Source organism: Mesoplodon bidens, assembly GCF_964165515.1.
Source record: "Mesoplodon bidens genome assembly, chromosome: 16".
NCBI classification, from domain to species: domain Eukaryota; kingdom Metazoa; phylum Chordata; class Mammalia; order Artiodactyla; family Ziphiidae; genus Mesoplodon; species Mesoplodon bidens.
In genome coordinates, this window is record NC_138173.1 from 69,687,203 (window position 1) to 69,709,524 (window position 22,322).

General features: G+C 42.2%; 1 protein-coding gene across 2 annotated transcripts in view; it reads right to left on the reverse strand.

Annotated features, from left to right (window-relative positions):
- DNAAF11 (dynein axonemal assembly factor 11) overlaps window positions 1-22,322 on the reverse strand; it is a 72,371-nt gene that overhangs the window by 39,565 nt on the left and 10,484 nt on the right. Inside the window, exons 2-5 of one of the 2 annotated variants that reach the window (XM_081258624.1) lie at window positions 20,464-20,631; window positions 16,222-16,299; window positions 7,872-8,044; window positions 2,063-2,289 (exon numbers count right to left, since the gene is read on the reverse strand). In XM_081258624.1, coding sequence (XP_081114750.1) covers window positions 2,063-2,289; window positions 7,872-8,044; window positions 16,222-16,299; window positions 20,464-20,631 — 646 coding nt within the window. Of the gene's footprint in view, window positions 1-2,062; window positions 2,290-7,871; window positions 8,045-16,221; window positions 16,300-20,463; window positions 20,632-22,322 lie in introns of those variants that run through there. The other variant, XM_081258623.1, reaches the window with a different exon arrangement.

The following is a 22,322-nucleotide window of genomic DNA, read 5'->3' on the forward strand; positions in this document are numbered from 1 at the left end:
ATATGACACTGGGGTATTGAAAAATTTCATAAACAAGATCAGGAAGTATAAACATAAGTTTAACTACGTGAAAACTTCTCACTTCTATAAAACAAGTACTTATCAAAATTAAACACAAGTCACAGACAGAGAGAAGATACTTGCAAAGCTCATAAGGACTAAAGAATTTGCATCTAGAATATAAAAGAACTGTAATAAGAAAAAAAGTACAACTTATTTAAAATAGGCGGAGGTCTTGAACAGAAGAAATCTGAATAGCCAATAAACATATAAGAAGACATTTAAGATACTGAAACTCACTCGTCATTCTAGAAATTCAAATTAAAACATTAGATGCTATTTAACAACCAACTTGATTAGCCAATGTTTTAAGAGATCACATTATCTACTACTGGCAAAGATTAGGAACTCTCCTATACTGCTGATATATGAGTTAAAATTAGTACACTTTAAAAAACAATTGGGCAATGCATATATAGTCGAAAGATGTTTATAATTAATATGTAGCAATTGCTGAATACACTACAGAAACTTCCATACTAGCACAAGGATATATGTGCACCATTGTCTGAAAAAAACAAGAAAGGGAAAACTACCGATTGTTGGAGCTGGGGCATATTCTGATTGGTCAGGAATAAAGAATTGCTGCTAAATATTTTGAATATCACCTCTGGGATAAACTGTGATTTATTCATTCGATGGAATTTTATTCCACAGTTAGAATGAATGAACTAGTTCTACGTGTCTTCATATGCATCAATCTCAGAAACATAATACTGAATGAAAAGCAAAGCTGTAGAAAGATATTCATGTTAAAAAAAACAACAACAACATGAAACTACTCTTGATTAAGGAGGAATAATTACGTAGTTAATACATTACAATATGGATGGGATCAACATTATACCAAACACATACTAACTTTAGGATGGTGGACACCATGGAGGATGAAAGGAGGAGTGGGATGGGGGGAGAAATACTTGAGCTTCTCCTCTATTGATATTTTATTCCTCATTTAAAAATAAAAGATCCAGGGACATCCCTGGCAGTCCAGTGGTTAAGATTCTGCGCTTCGGCTGCAGGGGGTGTAGCTCTGAAACCTGGTCAGGGAACTAAGATTTTGCGTGCTGTGTGGCACGCCCGGAAAAAAATAATAATGAAATGAAGTGAAGTGAAATGAAATGAAATCAAATCAAATCAGATAAGATCCAAAGCAAACATGCGAACTATTGACATTTATTATTAAGCTGCCTATTTATTTTTTTTAACATTTATGTACATCTGAAATATTTTATAATTATTATTTTCTCAAGCTTAAGAGATTCTGTTACAAAATATTTAAAGCTTTCATTGTATGGAATCAACTCACCTGATTATAGGTGCAATTCCCTTAAAATAAGCAAGCATGAAAAATTCATGCTTGTAAAAATGACCAATTAGAGGCTTATTAATCACATTAAAGATGTATTCATTACATAATTCACAAAACAGAACATCTTACGATGTAATCAAAATTACTCAATTTATAATAATGTGATTTGCATTTAACTTTTCTAAAATATTCCTACTTTATAAATCAAAGTACACCTGTTAATTTATCTTTCCTGTGCATCTTTTAGAGAGATTTGCCTGAAGATAATTTTAGATGCAAATTAAAGTTGCTAGTTTGAAAAGGCTTTAAGGGAGGCAAGCCTCACAGAATTGTCACAAACAATGGGATGATCATATATCGTCTTCACCCAAAATTCACATCATAACTTATTCTTCAGATCAGTTGTCTGGAATATAAGTGAAGCTGTGAACACCTTGGGAAGAGAACTTTTTAACACAAGTTAACTAGAAAGTACACTCTATTAAGTTACATACAGAGTAGTATTTAGTGGTTGTTCAATGTTCTTTCCTGCATTGTGGTAACATACAGCCCTTCACAATAGGAAATGAAAGGTTTTTATTGCTGCCTTTTGGTTTTGCCTTGTTGTTTTTACTCATACTGTACAAGTAAGAAGTAAATTAAACAGGAGAACATTGACAATTTTTAAAAAGAAAAAAAAAAGTTACGTACAGAGTAGCACTGATGTCCGTGTACCGACGTCCGTCAAAGCCTGTGTGCCTTCCCTCCCTCTCGCCTTCGTTTTCCCCCTCCAGCAGTCTCCTCTGAGCCTCTTCCTTGTCCTTGGCTCGTCTGAGGCAGTAAGCTTTCTCCTGCTCTCTGATTTGTTGTGCAACTACTGGAAAGTCCTGTAATGCCTGAATCCTTTCTGAACGCTCAATTTCTTTACCATCCAACCACTGGAAGAAAAAACAGCCAACACAGTGCATTTATTCAAAAGTCACAATTCCAATCAGCCCCAAGCAGACTTTGCTTGCAAGATGAGAAATAATAAATTATGCACCTTAGTGATATGGAATTAAAAGCAAAGTAATTAATGGGAAATGTCAGAAACTTTGATCTAAATCAATGTTTACTTCATACAATTAACACAGTTTACAAAGTATCTTTACTGGTAACAATAATAAGTAGGTCTCCTGTTGAAACTGATTATTAATGACAAGCTCCCAAAATATAGTAATTTTATAACTGCTCACGATGTAAAGAATTTCAGTGCCTCAAGTCCCCAATGCTCTCTACGAAAAAGGGCCTTGTACATCCCACAAGATTGAGCTCTATTGCAAATAAGCCCATGTTCCACCCTTGACAAGACATGTAGAGTGTATTATTAATTCTTACGGTCACTGTTTTCATCTGGTACCTCTATAGGGATTGTTCCAAATTGAAATATTAAAAACACCAACCCGAAATCTGAAGGTTCAAAGCTACCAATTTAGAGATGCCTACTTATTTACTGAGCCTTTTTCTACCAAGAGAGGTGAGGTATTTAGAAAAGTGTGGTAGGCAGAATAATGGTCCCCCAAGAATGTCCACTTTCTAATCCCTGTGAATGCTACCTTCCATGGTAAAAATGACTTTGCAGATGCGATTAAGTTAAGGATGTTAAAATGGGGAGATTATCCTGGATTATCTGGGTGGGCCGGATGTAATCACATGGGTCTTTATAAAGGAAGGAAGGCAGCAGAAGTGTCAGGGTCAGAGTTAGGGAGAGGTCTGAAGATGCTGCACGGCTGGCCTTAAAGATGGAGGAAGGGGCAGGGACTCAAAGCAGGCGCCCTCTAGAAGCTGAGAAATGCAGGGAAACAAAATTGCCTCTGAAGCCTGCAGAAGGAGCCAAGTCTTGCCAACACCACAACCTTAGATTCTGACCTCCACAACAAAGAGTATGTATTTGTGTTGTTTTAAACCACTGAGCTTGTGGCCATTCAGTACCACAGCAAAAGGAAACTAACACAACACACAAAGATGGAGTTAAATATGAATTTCAAAAAATTATCAGGAGCAGTTATGGGCTTCCCTGGTGGTGCAGTGGTTAAGAATCCACCTGCCAACACAGGGGACACGGTTTCAAGCCCTGGTCCAGGAAGATCCCACATGCCGTGAAGCAACTAAGCCCGTGCGCCACAACTACTGAGTCTGCGCTCTAGAGCCTACGAGCCACAACTACCGAAGCCCACGCACCTAGAGCCCCTGCTCTGCAACAAGAGAAGCCACCGCAATGAGAAGCACGCACACCGCAAGAAAGAGTAGCCTCTACTCACCACAGCTAGAGAGAAGCCCGCGTGCAGCAACAAAGACCCAATGCAACCAAAAAAATAAATAAATAAAATAAAATAATAAAACAAATCGATTAAAAATAACGTAAAAATTAAATTTATCAGGAGCAGTTAATTAAAAATCAAAATTATAATGTCGCTATTTGGAAAAAAATAATTTAAAGTAGGTCTTGGTCATAAGAACTCATATGGCTGCTGTAGATGGGCGGCAGAATTGGCTCTGAGCTTGCTGGCGGCCAAAGCAGAACAGGAAAACATCATCAGGGAAGCGATTTTTGCTTTCTTTACTGAGAAAATATACTCGTTTCTAGCTTCTCTCTAATACTTAGTTCTAAAACACATTTCTAAAGTGAGTTTCTTAGTGGAGATCTTGAGAGATGTCACGCATTGTTTCTGTAGCAACATGTCCATACACAACAGTCTTCACAAAGCTGTCTCTTCTAAGATCCTTCAGTGAAAGATGAGGCCATAATGATAAAATCCAATTCAATAAAACCTGTTATTTAAGGTGATAAGTAATTGTGGTCTAAGTACTTAGCCTTTTTTTTTTTTTTTTTTTTTTGCGGTATGCGGGCCTCTCCCACTGCAGAGCATAGGCTCCGGATGCGCAGGCTCAGCGGCCATGGCTCACGGGCCCAGCCGCTCCACGGCATGTGGGATCCTCCCGGACCGGGGCATGAACCCGCATCCCCTGCATCGGCATGCAGACTCCCAACCACTGCACCACCAGGGAAGCCCCTTTCACTGGAATTTTGATGAACATTGCAAAGGTGATATATTCTCTTACCTGTATCTGGGATGCAAGGATTTAAGTATTAACTTTATATATATACATATATAGTATTATATATAATATATATATATTTCCTTATACTTGGGTTAAATAAACATTGATATAATTTAGACCTACTGTTTCTAAAAGATTATGACCAATAAACCCCTTGTCACCAATACAGGCCGGAAGCAGAAGACCTCATACTGGGAACTGATGACAAATTTGAGATGGTGTCACATGTATGCCAGCACCTGTTCTCGGGGCCTTCTTATTGGATCTCAAGTTTTTGAAGACTTTTGTTAGGTAGTTTTCAAAATTGGCCTAAGTTTTCTTCAGTCCAAAATCACAGCTGAATTCAGATGGCCTGATGAACTGAGAGATTATGTTCTAGGCTGTGTATTGCAGTATTCCTTGATCTTTATTCACTTAGAGTTCTTGCAACACAGAGGCAGAGTGTCTACGTTTCTTGATAATAATTGCACGTGTGCTTCAGCAAAGAAGAGAAAGAGAAACTAAGATTTATTGAGGGCCTCAGAGAACTTCTTTAAAGTAGGAATTATTAATCCATTATAGATGAGAAAAATGAGGCATGCAACTCGCAGGTAGCAGAGACATGAGTCCTATCCTGGTTTGTCTGCTACAAAACTTTTCCCACTAGGCTACAGTGCCTACTTACCACCTGGAGTGGCTCAGACACTAGGAAGAGGATACTTGAAAAGGGCTGAATCTCCTCACACCTCTTGTGCGTGTCTGTCTAAATAACTACTCTGTTGTTATGAGTTAAATTGTGTTTCCCCCAAAAAATGTTATGTTGAAGTCCTGACCCCCAGTACCTCAGAATGTGACCTTATTTGGAAATAGGGTCCCTGCAGATGTAATCAGTTAAGAGGAGATTGTTCTGCAGCAACGTGGGCCCCTAATCCAACATGACTGGTGTCCTTAAAAAAAGATGGGAGTGACGCTTCCACAAGCCAAGGAAAGTCAAAGCTTGCCAGGACCCACCAGAAGCTGGGAGAAAGGCATGGAACAGATGCTGCCTCTCAGACTCAGAAGCAACCAACCCACACCTTGATCTAGAACTTCTAGTGTCCAGAACAATGAGATAAATTCCTGATGTTCAAGCCACCCCGTTTCCGGAACTTTGTTATGGCAGCCCTAGGAAAATAAGACATCTGTTAATGCAGCTCCTGTCAAGTAGATCACAAACTTTCAATGGAATGGTAACTAAGACTCTAAAATTTATCAAGCTGTTTTTAAATACTAGTAAACACATTTATGAATACTATATTTCAAAGGGAGGCTGTTGCCTATTGTAACAGCTTATTCAGGACAGTCTTTCTGAAAGGAAAGACTGGACCTGAAGCCTGTACATTAACCCAGACAGAAGCAGTGAGTGTGGTTATGGTGTGAATGGTGGGCTATTAGGTTCAGATCCCACCAGGGTCACTTGCCAGGTGTGTCACCTTAAACAAGGAGCATCAGCTTTCCAAGGCCTGGTTCCCTCATCTCAGAATGCACCTAATCCTCTCCCTGCAAGAGACCGGGAGTATCAGAGATGCTGTGTCCAAAGCACCTGGAACAACCCTGGCCCGTGCTTCAGGCACCTGTCTGATGGCTCTCACATACCCCTAGCCCAAGCACTGCAGAGTTGACAGGGGGCCCAGCTGTGATGACAGTCCCTGCACCCTTCCAAGGAGATGGTTCACAGCATCCATTTTCTCTGAAATTCTGGTTCTCATCAGTTCATTTTTTTAGGAAGTCATTGTACAATGATGATCAGCCTGGGTTATGTTTGATCTACTTCATCATTCATTCTACACATATATTCTAGGTTCAATTACCTGAATCACTCATTCTCTTAATCAAAGAAATTTTACATTAGAAGAAATGTGTTCTATCAATCCAGCAATTTTGACTACATAGAACACAGCAGTCTAAAAACAACTGTCCTCTGAGGATAGAGGAAAAGGACTGTTAGAAAGCCAGGGCCTCCATGCATTCTCTCTGCAGAAGCAAAATGCTGTCCCTGCTGCTGGAGGGACACCAAGAGGACATGACTGCTGGATGACCTGCGACTGGACCTGGGCAATCACAGGCTCCTCACTCCCTCCCCTGTCCTTGGAATGTACCTTCTGCCCACTGCTCCCACACTAGGAGCAGTTCCAAGGGTGCAGCCTTGAGACAGTAAGGCTTTGCTGAGACCCTCTGGATGGTGTATGTGACTGAACCCAGTTAAGGCCTCTCTATAAACTTGTAAGATTATGGCACGCAGGCGCAGAGATCTACTCGTCCTGTTGCCCCAAACAAGCTTGGTAAGTAGGTTTCCTTGCTTATTAAACCTGTCACCTACCCATCTGGAGTCCTGCCTCTTTCTTTGGTCTCTCCTTGCCTCTGTGCATGGGGGCCAGTTTCAGATTTCACCTGGGAAGCTCCTGAGGTTTCAAACCAACACATGCAGGTCGGGAACTCTTGGAATTACATGGACATTAATATTACTACTTAAATATTCTCAGGTGTATGATTTCTCTAGAAACCATGTGTTGTTTCCCAGTACCAAAAGTATCGAATATGGGGAGATTTGACATAAGAAATTAACACACAGAGCAGTGGTTCTCAAATGAGGTCCCTGGACCAGTAGCATCAGCATCACCTGAAAGCCTGTTAGAAATACAAATTCTTGGGTGCCCATCAGACCTACTGAATCAGAAACTCTGGGGGAGGGGCCCAGCGAACCCCATCTAAGTACTCCAAAGCATACCAGAGTTTGAGAATTACTAACATAGTGAATGAGTTAATAGAAAGCAATAGTAAGAAATAATACTTTAAAAAGCACAGTAGTTTAAGACTGTGAAATACAAAGGTATAAAGCTGTCGCCACCTCAAAAGCCCTAAACTTTTGGTTTGCTACTAGTAATAAGGAACGCTGTTTGTAACAATGACTTAAACTCACCAAGAAAGTTCAGTTAAACTGTGTGTGTTCTGAATGAGAAAGGAGAAAAGCATGCAATTTATTTTTCAAAGGTTTATTAAAGCTATAATATTAAAACAACTTTAAAGGTTCAGTGAGGTCTTCCCTGGTGGCACAGTGGTTGAGGGTCCGCCTGCCGATGCAGGGGACAGGGGTTCGTGCCCCGGTCCGGGAAGATTCCACATGCCGCGGAGCGGCTGGGCCCGTGAGCCATGGCCACTGAGCCTGCGCGTCCGGAGCCCGTGCTCCGCAACGGGAGAGGCCACAACAGTGAGAGGCCCGCGTACCACAAAAGAAAAAAAAAAAAGGTTCAGTGAGCCAAAGACTCGGTTTTGATCTTCTGGAATATTCCATCCTCTAAAACAACACATTCTCTGAAAATGCTGTGAATAAATCAGGAATCACTGTAGTTGCTTGTTTTCATTTGTATGAGAATCTTGTATCACTGACAAAAAATCATACCTTTAGTTGTTGAAGAGTTGCCACCACGAACTGTCTGTAGCCGTCAAAGTCAGCGCAGGGGTTTCCCATGAGGAAGAGCTCCTTCAGGTGGATGTTGTGTTGAAGGGTCTTCACGCTGCTCAGCTCGCCGATGAAATTTACCGTCAAGTCAAGCTTTGTCAGCCCTTCACATCCTGTTGAGAGAAATGAAAAGAAAAAAAAGCCAGAAAAATCACACAGGCAGTAAAATGTGTACAATAACACATCATAGAAATAACAGCTGCAATATTTTAAGTCTGTTGATTAATTGCACTGCTTACCAAGAAGTGGTTTTTCAGAAACCTCAAAAAGGCTTAGTCTTGACTCACTTTTCTATCTGTGTCTCCCCTTATTTTCAACCCCTTAGTCCCTCCAGCCAAAGGAAATCATTTCCCTGCCCGTATCCCTAAGCTCTGGGCTGTTCACATTTAGATTTGGTCACTATCTGGCATGACTACATCACATTGACAAATCTAATGGAGCCTCTTCAATGCACTATGTCACTAGAAGAGTCTGCTGCATGTGGCACAGTCGACCATGGATTTTCTCTTAAATCTCTCAACTGTCTTGAAACACTGATGCGACTCTTTCCTTGTTCTCCTTTATAATGTAGTCTATTTCTCTTGATCTCTTTTACAGACTTTTCCACGCCATCAATGGTGATGGAGATTTCCATCCTTGACCTAATATTCCCTCTCCTTATGGTCTTTTTTTTTTGTTTTTTTGCGGTACGCGGGCCTCTCACTGCTGTGGCCTCTCCCGTTGCGGAGCACAGGCTCCGGACACGCAGGCTCAGCGGCCATGGCTCACGGGCCCAGCCGCTCCACGGCATGTGGGATCTTCCTGGACCAGGGCACGAACCCGTGTCCCCTGCATCGCCAGGCGGACCCTCAACCACTGCGCCACCAGGGAAGCCCCTCCTTATGGTCTTGATGACAGCAGTCATGTTCACTGGTTTCACTAACCCCAGAGTCTGATGACTCCCAGACAATAACCCCATGTCTGACCATCCAACTGAATATCACACTCCTGTTTCTACATGCCTGCAAGACATATCACATTCAACATGTCCAAACTGAAGTCTCCATATTTCTCTCACTCTCTACTCCTCAAGACAGCTTTTCTGCCTTCTTTACGTCTAAACTCTGTCGACGTCATCACCATTTTCGTATCAGATGTGATTCAACACCCAGAGTCAAGTCAGGGTTGACTAGGAAGTTAACCTAAACTATCCTCTGAGCCCCTTCGTGTCAGCAGTCATCAAGTCATGCAGATCTCAAGTCCTAAATTCTTTTTACATACGTCTTGTCCACTGTCATCCTATTACCAATATTCCAGCTCAGGTTCTTGTCACCTTCTGCATGCAATATGGCGTATCTCCTAACTCGTCTCCCTGTTTTGAGAACATAGGAAAGAAGGAAGGAAGGAAAGAAAGACGGACAAAAGGAAGGGAGAGAGGAAGAAGGTCTGTCAGGGTGGCTGCTCCTCTTCCCCGCTCTTCCCTTTCCCTTCCCTTTCCTCCTCTTCCCTTCCTTTCAGCACAAGTAATTCCTAAAGCCGTCAGGGGAGGCAGAGGAAAGGAGTAGAGAGGCGAGCGGTAGCTACGCTGGTCCAGAGCAGAGTGGTGGAGCCCAAACAGGATGAGGGTGGTGTGCAGAGAGCTGCCCTGTGCTGGAAGCCGGGGCCCCAGCAGTGAGGGGCATCCCGGGTGCGGGTGGTCTGGCACAAGGGCAGGAGCCCAAGCCCAGTGAGGAAGGCATCCCTGCAGAGAGGGATGGGGGGGTAGGAACCTGGGCAGGATGAAAAGAGCATCCACACCAAAGACAGCCAACCAGGGGGTGTCAGTGGAGACAGGATGGTATCAACAAGGAAGGGCAGCCTGCCTTGAGGAATCAGAGCCCAAGGAAGGGAGGGAGGGTGTCCTCACGTGACACCCAGCAAGAGGCATCGGAGGCCAAGTAGAGTGAAGAGGGGTCCGCAGGGGAGCGGCGCCATGAGCAAGGTGTCAGAGCTCGAGGAGGGCAAGAACGATACCCTAAGGAGGGCTAGCGTGGGGCCTGGGAGCGCAAGCCAGGGGAAGAAGGCGTCCACGGAGGGGCCCACCTGGGGCTGGGCATGGAGAGCAAGCAGGGCAAGGATCGTGAGCCACGGACGGGCCGCGCAGAGGGGGTGTCAGAGCTCAAGCTGGCTGAGAAGGCAGTAAAGAAGCCTAATGCCCTGGGTCGGAGAGGAACGTCCCAGCCAAACTCTTGCTGAGTTCCTCACCCACAAAACTGGGTGGCGAAAGAAAGCTGTTTCAAGGCACTAAGTCCTGGGGTGTTTTTTTTTGTTTCGCTGCAATAGATAATTGGAACGGTAGGGCAAATAAGCTGAGAAATGAATAAAGTTCAGCAAAGCTACAAAGTGGGGATGGGAACCGAATCCCAGGTCTGTCCGGCTGAAAAGCCTCTCTGAACCTGTCCACTAGAAGTTCTCTTTGCCGATGTCAGCTGTTTATTCCTAACGTATTGTCATGACCATGAGCATCACCATCACCGCAAAACTCTCAAGCTAAAGCTCTGTGGGACACAGTGTTGGGTCTCTAAGCACAAGCAGTTGTAGTCATACCCGTGCGAGGGGTGAGCTGAGGCCTGCAATTCTTACATGGATGGAGAGAGCCAGACCAGCCATCCTCTGGTGGGAGGAGAAAGGGGGAGCAAGAAAGGCCAGAGGTTAGACGTGGGTCAGTAGGCACATGAGCGTGACCGCTCCCCCCAACAAAGTGCTCATTCAAAACACTGGTCACCATAGATGGGCCCATATCCCGTGTCTCATTACGATATCCCGTTCTGTGATACGGAAACAGAAGCAAGGCGGATAGACGGGGATAAAGAACCTCGGGGGCAGCGAGTGAGAACAAAATCTGCACCTGCCACGCAGGAGGTCAACAGACATGCCTAAAATGAGAAGGAGGAGAGGACGCCCGGTGTAAGCAGGTTACTTGGAAACATGCAGCAGAAGAATGAGGGGGAGTGGATGGCGGTCGCCTCTAGGGGGCAGGACTGGGGGGTCTGGGGGCATTGACAAGAGGTCTGTTCTTCAACACGAGTATAGGTATCACTTTGACTTTTGAGGCTGTCTAATGCGTTACTATGGTAAAATATAAAGTATTAAAAAGTCGAATAACCAAAATGCAGAAGAACAAATAAATACTTTTATAATATTCCAGACTCAGCTACACAGGTGAAGGAAATTCAGTAACTTCATATCTTCAAAAATAAATTTTAAATATGTTGGAAAGGTTATGAGATTAAAAAATATATACATTTTTTTTCAGCATTCAATTCATCAATACACAAAATAGGCTCTTAAGTGGGTTTTTTTTTCTTTTCTCTTGATCCAGAATTTCATTGGGGAGGAAAAGGTCCCAATCAAATACCTCAACTGGAAACAGGTAATTTGTAGAAAGCTGTTCAGAACAGTTCTATTCACAAGAGCAAACATAATTAAAAACACTTCAAGCACCAAACAATAAGGAGTTATTTAAAGCACATCAACATATTTGATAATTCAGTCATTAAAGCATAGTGATGTGAACTAAGCCACTATATGAAGAATGAATATGAAACTAGACATATAAATATAATTCAGTTTATATCTCTGTGCCTGTATGTCTGTTTTACATTGGCAAAAAAAAATGTTAGATGGATTTTATGAAGTGTAAAGATATATTTGGGGTAGTCTGACTTAAGATACAGGTTACCTGGTATTTCTTAAGTTGACTTTGGGAGACTCTGAGAGATATTTTAATTATGTTTTTCTTCCATATGAGAAAAGACTGACATTTGAAAGACTCCAACAAGCTCAAAAATTCATATAATTTTTGGATTTTGCTGTAATTTTGTAGATGCAGAACCCTCCAAATGTTCATTACATTTTTCAAAGTGATGAATCTTAATTTTTCTTCTACTAGGCCTACACATAAGAAATTAAACCACATCTGCCATTTGAAAGAACAATTCTTGCTGAACTACAGAGGCTTGAGAAAACCTCCCTCCTTCAACTGAGTCCCACCCTCCAGCCCCTGTTCTGTGAAGGTCCAGCTCAGTGGCCCACGGGCGTCTAAAGGTCACTGAAACCTACATGCTGATTTCCCAAGAGGGAGAGTTGACACTAATAGAAACCCCATCTCTCCTTCTAGGTTTTAAGGGTGGGAGAGGAGGGGCGGGATGGAAAAAAATAGGCACTTTACTTATTCTATCTTGGTGAATCCACAAAAAGGAAAAAAGAAAAAGAAGGATACAGTTATGTTTTGCCATGCAGCAAAGCAAACAAAGAAAAATCCAATTTACATTTTAAATTATACTGATTTACTCAAGTAGGTGAGCTGAGTATATATATACCCAACTTCCTCCTCTCTTCCTCAAACATTTAAAATTAAACAAGTGCATAGTTGCCGAAAGATAAGACACCCATCCCTCCCTACTGCCCATCTCCCCAAACATATCCTCAAACGACCCTGAGCCTGGTGCATCCGTATTAGAGCTGGAAGGCAGAGGACCAAAAGGAAGAAGTGTCCACCGTGGACCAAGTTCTCAAAGCTCAAAAAGACAATAGTGACAATACTGCCCTCTAGTGGTTGGTGGCCGACACATAGCGCAAAAACAGAACTCTCCACATCCTTTCAGATACTACTTTCTTAATGAAATTAACAAGCCAACTGAGAATGAGAGTTTTAATTATTTCTCTGACATTATAGATAGACATTTCACTACTACAAAACATAGATATAGAGCAATTTTTTAAAGTTTTTTAAAATTTATTTATTTTTGGCTGCGTTGGGTCTTCCCTGCGGTACGCAGGCTTCTCTTTGCAGTGGCTTCTCTTGTTGCCGAGCACGGGCTCTAGGCGCGTGGGCTTCAGTAGTTGTGGCATGTGGGTTTAGTAGTTGTGGCTCGCGGGCTCTAGAGCACAGGCTCAGTAGTTGTAGCGCACGGGCTTAGTTGCTCCACAGCATGTGGGATCTTCCCGGACCAGGGCTCGAACCCGTGTCCCCTGCACTGGCGGGCGGATTCTTAACCACTGTGCCACCAGAGAAGCGCTAGTGCAAATTTTGTTATTTCATTTGTTCACATGTAGATATGGTAACAGGGCTGGAGAGTGGTAGCTGGGAAAGAGCAAAGGCTCCATTTCTAATGCAGAAACATGCCAATGATGGAAAGAGGCATCTCAGTTCCAGCACTGATGACGGTTTGGGGGCTTTGACAGTGATGACATTTCAGGTTTGGAGGATGAACATTAAAAATGTATGATGGGGCTTCCCTGGTGGCGCAGGGGTTGAGAGTCCGCCTGCCGATGCAGGGGACACGGGTTCGTGCCCCGGTCCGGGAAGATCCCACATGCCGCGGAGCGGCTGGGCCCGTGAGCCGTGGCCGCTGGGCCTGCGCATCCGGAGCCTGTGTTCCACAACGGGAGAGGCCACAACAGTGAGAGGCCCGCGTACCGCAAAAAAAAAAAAAAAAGTATGATGAATATTTATGTCTTTATTGATATATGACCTTGATGGTCCCTGAAATACCGATGTCTACACTAGGAGACAAATAGGCTAAAATCCAACAGGACTTAAATAATGTCCTCCTAATTTTAGCTCTTGGAAGATGGGAGTGGGGTGGGGAGAGGAGCTTGCCTGCCTCTGCCTCAAGCCCCTGCCCACCCACACAGAGCCCACAGTGGCCCTGCCAGCCAGGCCAGAGGCTAGATGTGGAAACACCACCTCACAACTGCAGAATAAGCCCACACAGCCACCTAATCAACCAAATTCTTTGTGGTTATCAACAGACACCAAGTGTTAGGAGACATTTCAAAAAATAAAATAGCACAAAATAGAAGCCTACAAAGTAAAATAGGAAACTCCCAGAATAACAAGACAAAGAGGTTTAAATAAGGAATACAGGTCAAGAGACATGGAAGATCAATCTAGTACAACCACTTAAAAGAAGTTCTAGGGGAGATCGGAGAAAACAGGTGATGCATATGCCTATTACCTTAACCGTGGTGATGGTTTCACATGTGTGTGCATATGTCCAAACTCAACAAATTATATATATTCAATATGTGCAGGTTTCTGTACATCAATTATACCTCAATAAAGCTGTTTAAGAAAAAAGAACAATTGTGCTCTAAAGGACACCAACAAGGAAGTTGACAAGAAAACCCACAAAATGGGAGAATATATCTACAAATCATTTATCTGATCGGATTCAAGTGTTCAAAATAAAGAAATAAGTCTTACAGTTCAGCAGTCAAACAACAAATAACCTAGTTAGAAAATGAGCAAAGATTTTGAATAAAGAAGATTTCTCCAAAGAAGATATACAAATGGCCAATAAGCACATAAAAAAATGCCCAAACTTATTAGTCATTAGGTGAATGCAAATCAGGACCACAATGCTATACCACTTCACACTCACTATAGGATGGCTACTATAAAAATAAATAAATAAACAAATAAATAAATAAATGAAAACTGAAAATGACAAGTGTTGGCAAGGATGTGGAGAAATGAGAGCCCTCATAAACTGCTGGTAGGAATGTAAACTGTTGCAGCTGCTTTGGAAAACAGTTTGGCAGTTCCTGAAAACAGTGAAACATACAGTTATCATATGACCCATCAATTCCATTCCTAGGTACACTAAGTTAACTGAAAACAGATGTTTATGCAAAAACTTGTACATTAATATTCATAGCAGCTTTATTCATAGTAACCAAAAAGTGGACTCAACTCAAATACCCATCAACTAATGAATGAATAAACAAAATGAGGTGCATCCATACGATGGAATATTATTCAGCCCTAAAAAGGATTAAGTACTGATGCATCCTACAACATGGATGAACCCTGAACACATTAGACTAAGAAGTCAGAACAGAAGACCATGTATTGTTCGATTCCACCTGTATTACCTGTTCAGAATGGGAAAATCTATGGAGACAGAAAGTAGATTAGGGGTTGTTAGGGGCTAGGGTAGGAGGTGAATGGGGAATGAATGCTAATGGATATGGGGGTTTCTTTTGAGGTGATGAAAATGTTCTGGAATTAAATAGTGATGATGGATGCACAACCTTGCAAATATGCTAAAAACCTGTGAATCGTGTATTTTAAAATGGTGTATGTAAGTTAATAATACATAAATTATATTTCAATTTTCAAAATACTAAACTGTCCAAATATTTCCATTCAGAAACATTTACATGTTAAATTTGAAGCACATTAGAGAGATTATATATAAAGAATAAAATTATTAAAATTAGAACTTATATGGACTATATTTGTATCCAGAAACCATAAAGAATCCATAAAGATAAAGACTGATAAATTGGCGTATATTCATTTCAGAAGTAAGACTTCTGAACAATACCAGCATCATGACTGAAATAAAAGTAGTACACTCAAGAGAAAAGATTTATAACATATATAACAAGGTATTAATATCTGGAATGTATAAGAGCACATGAAGAAAAATCAGTAGAAAAATGGCCAAAAGATATGAAGTAGTTATTCACATAAGAAAAAATATAAATATTCAATAAAAAACTGAAAGGTTATATGGAAGTTCAATAATAATAAGTGAGGAGAAATTTTTAAAAATTACTAGAGAACAATGTCTTCTAATCTTTAGAAAAAGATTGCTTACAAAAAGTGCTAGTGAAGTTGGGGGAAAATGGGTATTCACGTGGACCACAGGTACAAGTGTATATCAGTACAACCTTTTTGGAGAACAAATTGGCACTATTTTCCAAAATATGCATATTTAGACCCAGGAATTCCATTTCTAAGTATCTATCCTAGAAAAATATTTACACATGTACACAGAGTGAAATGTATTAGGATGCTCATTGCAGCCATGCTTATTATAGCAAAATGTAGAAACCACCCAATTGTCCGTCTGCAGAACGACAGTTGGATAACTCAGTCTACAATCATTCCATTAGACAGCCTTCCCCATCCTTCCTGGATGTCAGAAGAACAAGGTAATTTTATGGAAGAAATTCATTTTGAAAACAATATTCATAGTATGATCCCATTGATACAAAGCAAAATGTAACAAAACTACCTTCTATACACCAAAGCGTTAATACCACTGCCTCTGGGAAGGAAACTGGGTTAGGAAGGGGTGAAGTAGACTTACATTTTTGAATTTGTGTATCTTGTTATCGTTTGACTTTTTACAACAAGAATTGACAAACATAAGACTTATGTAAAATGTTAATTTGAAAAGTCTACCTATTGTTTAAGCAATACTGTTGAAGTCTAATTTTAATTAACAATAAATTATAAGAAGAAAATTCTTACCTTCCAAATTTTCAATTTTTTCAATGTTGTTTAAAGCTAAATTCAAATATTCAAGTTTCTTGAGTTTCCTAACATTTTCTGGAATATACAAAGAATGGAATTAATTAACCTTCAAGATAAAAGACATTTTTATGTAATCTATTATGAAAATGGTAATGAGAATCTAGGGATCATTATGGTTGTCAAAACCATGTTGCTTTTTCAAATCTGTACCTGTACTTCAGACATTGTTGGTTGCCCACGCAGCATCCATTTCTCCCTCTGTCCTTCCTAATGGAACCAACCCATTTCTGCTCATGTCTCTACCCAGCTCCAACTCCAGGGGGTTAGGCTTAACCAAGCTGGCCCAGCACATGGCAATCCCATGTCCCTGGCTAGTGACAGCTCAGGACCCCAGGCGTAAGTCAACCAGCCCGTTGCAGTCTCCTGGAGATTGTGTGATGCAGGAGAAGGCGTGCACACCAACTCCCAATCAGATGAGAAGGAATGATCTGTATTTCATGCTTGTGGATTTCCTGTCTCTTTCTCCTGCTGGATGTTAAAAAGGAAGGAAATACTATCTTTACTGGTACTTATAGTCATCTTGCAAACCTGAGGGAACCAGCTGTAGGATGAAGCCCACTGTGACTGGTGGAGCAGAGAGAAGGAATCAACCAACCCTGGAGACTGGCCTATCTCTAGACTTATAGTTGGGTTAGATACTAGATTTCCTCACTGCTAAGCCATGTTGAGTTGTGTTTTCCTTTCGTGAAGCCAAAATCATCCTGATACAGGATTATTGTTTCTAATAAATATGAAAGCCCATATAGGCAAGGCAAAAGCATAAATAAGTCAAGGAATCACTGAAGGGTGGGGCCCTTTAAAAACAGTTAATAATACTATAGCTTACATTACTGCGTGCTTATTACATGTCATACAATTTTCTAAGCATTTTGCATATTATCTCATTTAATCTTCATAACAATCCTATGAAGTTAAAACTATTGTTGTCTCCCTTATGCAAATGAGAATACCAAGGCGCAGAGAATAAATCCACTGGTTCAAGGTTAAGTGGTAGAGCCAGGAAATCTGACTCCAGAACTTGGCACTAAATCACTACACTACACTTTAAAAGAAGAGTCCTTTCTAAGATGACATGAATGTAGAAAACCCTGCTAAGAAATGTGCCTTTGGGGCAGGCTGACTTAAATAATGCTTCCTCTGGACCATTTTTCAGGGATATTATGACGGTCAAACATGATGATTTATAACTGTCACCCTTATCACTACTAATATTTCACCTAAAATTTACAAAATATTATGTATTTGTTTCCACAGAGTTCCTGGGAATAACAGTTTACCTCTCTGAGCCTCAGTTTACTCATTTTTTAAATGAGGATTGTGGAATAAATTACTAAAGTTTCTCTCAGCAATTACATTATTCTAAGGAATACTGATGTTTACAAGAGTTCCTCTAGGCAATATCCAAGCATTTGACAGTCACAGACTTGTAGAGCTCTATGTGTCCAGGATTATAATACAGTGTCTAGTACTTATCCTGAACAAAAATACATAAAGTTATTATTGTTAAAATTGCCAGCCCACGATAAAATACCTTTCCTTCTCCACTTTCGTTTTATGTATAACGCTGTAAATGCGAAAAGAGTCATCTGGTAGAAAAAAAGTTAAGATTTGTTTTGTAAGGATTTCCAAAATTAAATTAAATTAAGCCGAGAACAATGGGTCAAACTGGTCAGGAAAAAACAAAGCTCTATAAGTAAAAATATGCAGAGCTTCTTGGGCAGCAGGAAGGGAGTCTGCGTTCTCGGCCAAACCAGCCTGGGAGGAATTCTCACCAACTTCTATAACCAGACCTACAAACTTGTACTGGACCAAACCCATCCCCCAGTTCAAGCGGCTCTGAGGCGTTCAGCTTGGGGCTCATCAGGAAGCTGTTACCCATGCAGATTCCGGGAGCCCACCCCCAGAGGCTCTGAGCCAGTAAGTCTGGGGTGAGGCCCGAGCCCCATTTTCACAGACCCCAGACAGTCCTCAGCTGAAACCTGGAGCCCCACTAAGCAAAGCCTGGCTCCACAGCCCACCTGGATCTCCCAGTGAGGAACAGAGCTTCAGGAAAGGCAGGTGTTTTGCAAACTTCTACCTCCATGGCCCAAGAGTGAGTCCGAATGCTAGAGAAACAGTTTTACTTGCTAAAAAAGTGCCTAAATGCCTATGGGTGGAGTAGCACTGAAAAATCCCATTATTAGGATTTAAAAGAGTGTTTAATTTAAGAATACTTTGGAAGCAAAAATTTAAGCTTTCTCACAGCTCTGAAAAGGACTGAAATACTATGCTACTAATTAGTAATTGTGATGGACCCAGCTGTGGAGATGGAAATTTCGGGCACTCTTTTAGAGCTGCACAATTAGGACAACTCTTTAATGCTCTCGTGCATAAAAGCTAGTGGTTTTCTATAACAGCCTTTTTAATTGAACAATACGCCAGAGTTTCTAATTTCTGGTAAAGTACAAGATGCCAAAAATAATTATCTGAAGGAAAAGAAAGAACTTTAATAAACCTTCAAAAATGATGCAAATTCTAGACTTTTTGTATCCCTAGAGCCAATTTTCAATTACCCACTAAGCTGGAGGCAACTACATCAGCAGAGTTTCTCAGCTTCAGCAATACTATCATTCAGGGCCAGGTAAGTCTTTCTTGTGGGGGGTGGGGGAGAGGTCCTGGGACTGTTAGCATGTCCCTGGCCTCTGCACACTAACGGCCAGTAGCTGACCCCTTACACACACGCACACACACACACACACACACACACACAGCAACAACCAGATATGTCTCTAGACATTGCCAAGTGGCCCTGTTGAGACCCGCCGCTTGTGACCGTGGAGAGTTAAAGTATAATCTTATGAGCCGACCTCTGGGCTCTAGTGTCAGAACCCCCAGGGGCTGGCACTCACTCTGCCTCATCAACCCTGACTCCATCCCTTTTCCGCCAACTCTGTGTGGTTCTCCCCTCTGCTTCTACCTCCATGGGGCTGGCCTGGGGCCCCTGAGTAAGTGACGATATTAATAGCAGGGCAGCTATTTTCTCATGAGCGGGCATAGAGCTAAGCACGTCCTTCCATGTAGTTCTAATACCATGTCTGTGTGTTAGATGTTGTTGTTCCCATTTTACAGATGGCAAGACTAAGACAACGAGGGACAAAGTTGACTGACTTAGTTTTTTGTAGAGGCAGGGTTCAAACCTGGGTCTACCTGACATTAGGGCCTGCACCTGCTCTTGCCACTAAACTACACTGTAGCTTTCCTGAGGTTTGGGGGTCACTCCTCCTGTTTCCATGTGGCAGGATCCCCTGTTAGGGTGTCTCCACAGGCCTCTCTTCTCTCTGTCCCCTTAACTCCTTCTTCCCGGGGGAGGACCCACTTACCTGATGGGTGAACTGGGAGAAGGAACTGGGCATGCCCGATCCCACCCTCTCTCCTGGGTCTGGGATCTCCCTGCCGGCAGAGGGCACACAGCCTCGACCCGCTCCCACCATAAAGCAGGGGGCCTGCGCAGGTAGGGGAAGCCTGCATGGTCCAGGTCTGCATGTAAGTGGGTGGTGGGTAGGCTTAATTCTGGGGACATATTAGGAATCTCACTTGGCTGCAAGTCTAAGCCACATTCTCCAAAGAGTTTTTATCAGTTATAATGCTGATTTTTGGATTCCCATCCTCCTGACTCCTGTTTTTACCTCTCATTTCATTCCAAACTGGAGCAGTAAGCAGGGGTGTAATTGTGGAGCCCCCTCGATAGCCAATACTGAGCACAATGCCTTGCACATGTACATTCTCAATACATGCGGCAGGCCTAGTTATCACAGGCTGGGATCTGACAAGGATTTACTCAGCCCTCACAGAATCCTTTCAGGTTCACAGAGTGATGCTGTAAAACCATGACAAACGCCTGGACTATAACCCCCTCTCTTTTAAACTTTTTAAAAATCAGGTTTTAAATGACTACATCAACTAATGTGCTCCCAGCCATCAACTGGTCCTCCCAATTCCTTGATGGAGATGCCCAGGGCAAGGAGATGGAACAGGCACGAAAAGGTTCAGGGAAGTGTTCCACACACAGCTACTGAGAGATGGCTGTGTCTATTCCTCCAGGTAATTCTTTTTCTTCCTCTAAGAATAACACTGCATTTGCCAACATTCTCCCATTCAAAATGTTAAAGAAACCATAAGAACAAAGTCCTGAAGACTTACCAATTTTTCCAATGAGATTATTTTGAAGATAGAGGATTTTTAAATCCCGGCACCACTTGTCAATATGTTCCAGTCTTTCTATTTCTTGCTGATGCAAGGAGAGTTCCTCCAGGGAAAAAATTATACAGTCATTGTGCTCGGCATTCCGTCTAATAAGATCTTCCGTGACTGAAAGAAAATTTGTTACATATTATATCTCCATCCCCATTAATATTAAGTTATTACTGCATTGGTTTTTCCTTGCAGTTAGATGTGAATTCTCCAGGCCCAAGTCATTTTCAAAGGGACAGAGATCAGAGAAGTGCTTCCTCCTGCTGGGAGTTTTTGTGATTCCAGGGTGACTCAGAAGAAAGATGTGATGATACATTTTGCCTTTCTTACACTGGATCTACACATATTTCGCTGTATGGATGGAGACCCAGTTGACAGGTAATGACCCTGAGAACGTGGAATCTTGAGGTGGTATCATGTCGAACTGGATGAGACCCACTAAGTGATCCAAGACAGAGAAACCTGCTCCGGAGAGGTACGGTCGGGCTGACAGAGAGCAGAAATGTGAAAGCATCTCCATTCAACAGCCACAACCATTCAATAAGGAAAGGTTCACTCACTCATTCATTCATTCAACTGGTATTTATTTAACTCGAGTGGAAGAGACAGGAGAGGAACACCCCAGATTTTGCACTGCAATCCTATAAAGCACTTGGTCCGTTTCCAGGAGGCATGAAAGAAGCTGCTCGCAGGAGGAGGGGTTGCGAGAGTCCCCAACCCCTGACATGAGTGATGAGCAGCACTGGGCTGGTCTGATGCCACAGGCCAGGACCATATGATGATGGTAGCACCAAGGTACCAGAGACAACATCTGGTCCACAGTGAGGGTCAAGAAGAGGACACGCACCCTCTCTGTAATATGTACTACAATCAAGGAGGTAATGACAATGGAGAAAACTTGTATTTTCCAGGGCTATTAAAAACGATTAATCCGTCTGAACCCTCACATTTTAGGTTGAATGTGGAAATATCACATGTCCATCCTATAAGATAATAAAGATTCATTTATTGCCATTTACAAGGTGCCAAGCACTGTCCTAAATGCTAGGCATGTATTAACGTGTGAGTATGTACAATGATTATTTATCTTTTTCAGATGAGGAATTGAGGCACAGATAGTTTAAATAACTTGCCCAAGGTCTCGCTAGTAAGTGCTAGAGCGAGGCTTTAAGTGTAGGAATCCAGCACCTGACCATGTGCTCTGAACCACTATGCTCCACCGCCACAAAAGTGAGCAAATAAGAGCCTCTCAAAATTTCTCAAGCTTCCTAAATGTGCAAGCTTCTCTGGCGGAGACAAAGTTCTTCACAGCACCTTCAGCTGCCCCTCTTCTGTGCCACATCCTTAAAAGTGAAGTTTGCCTTTTCTGAACAATGTGAAAACATGTACGAACTCCATCATTTGTGTGCAGTTAGCTGAACCCTCTGCTGCTTCCGGTGGTAGGAGATGGGGCTGCTTGTGGTGACAGTTCTTTGGAAGAAAGACAAGGGAAACGCAGAGGTTAAGAGATTAAAATACCATACATGGGGAACGTTCCTGCCGCTCTAAGCTTTTCTGGCTCCACTAACAGCAAAGATGGCTGCAAACTAGGTCCTGGGGAGGGGGCAGGCCAAAGAGGTGTTAGAAGGCTGATAGGCCAGTCCCGCCAGCCCCGGCTCGCTGGGATCCCCACTGCCTGCGGCACTCTGCCGTCTCTGGATGCTGCTGCTATTAGGCAAGCTGGCTTGAACAGACTGCTCTATTCAAGGAAAAGAAAAACAATAAACTCTCTGAAAACCAAACTTGCAAGAGAAGCGAATTCAAACTAC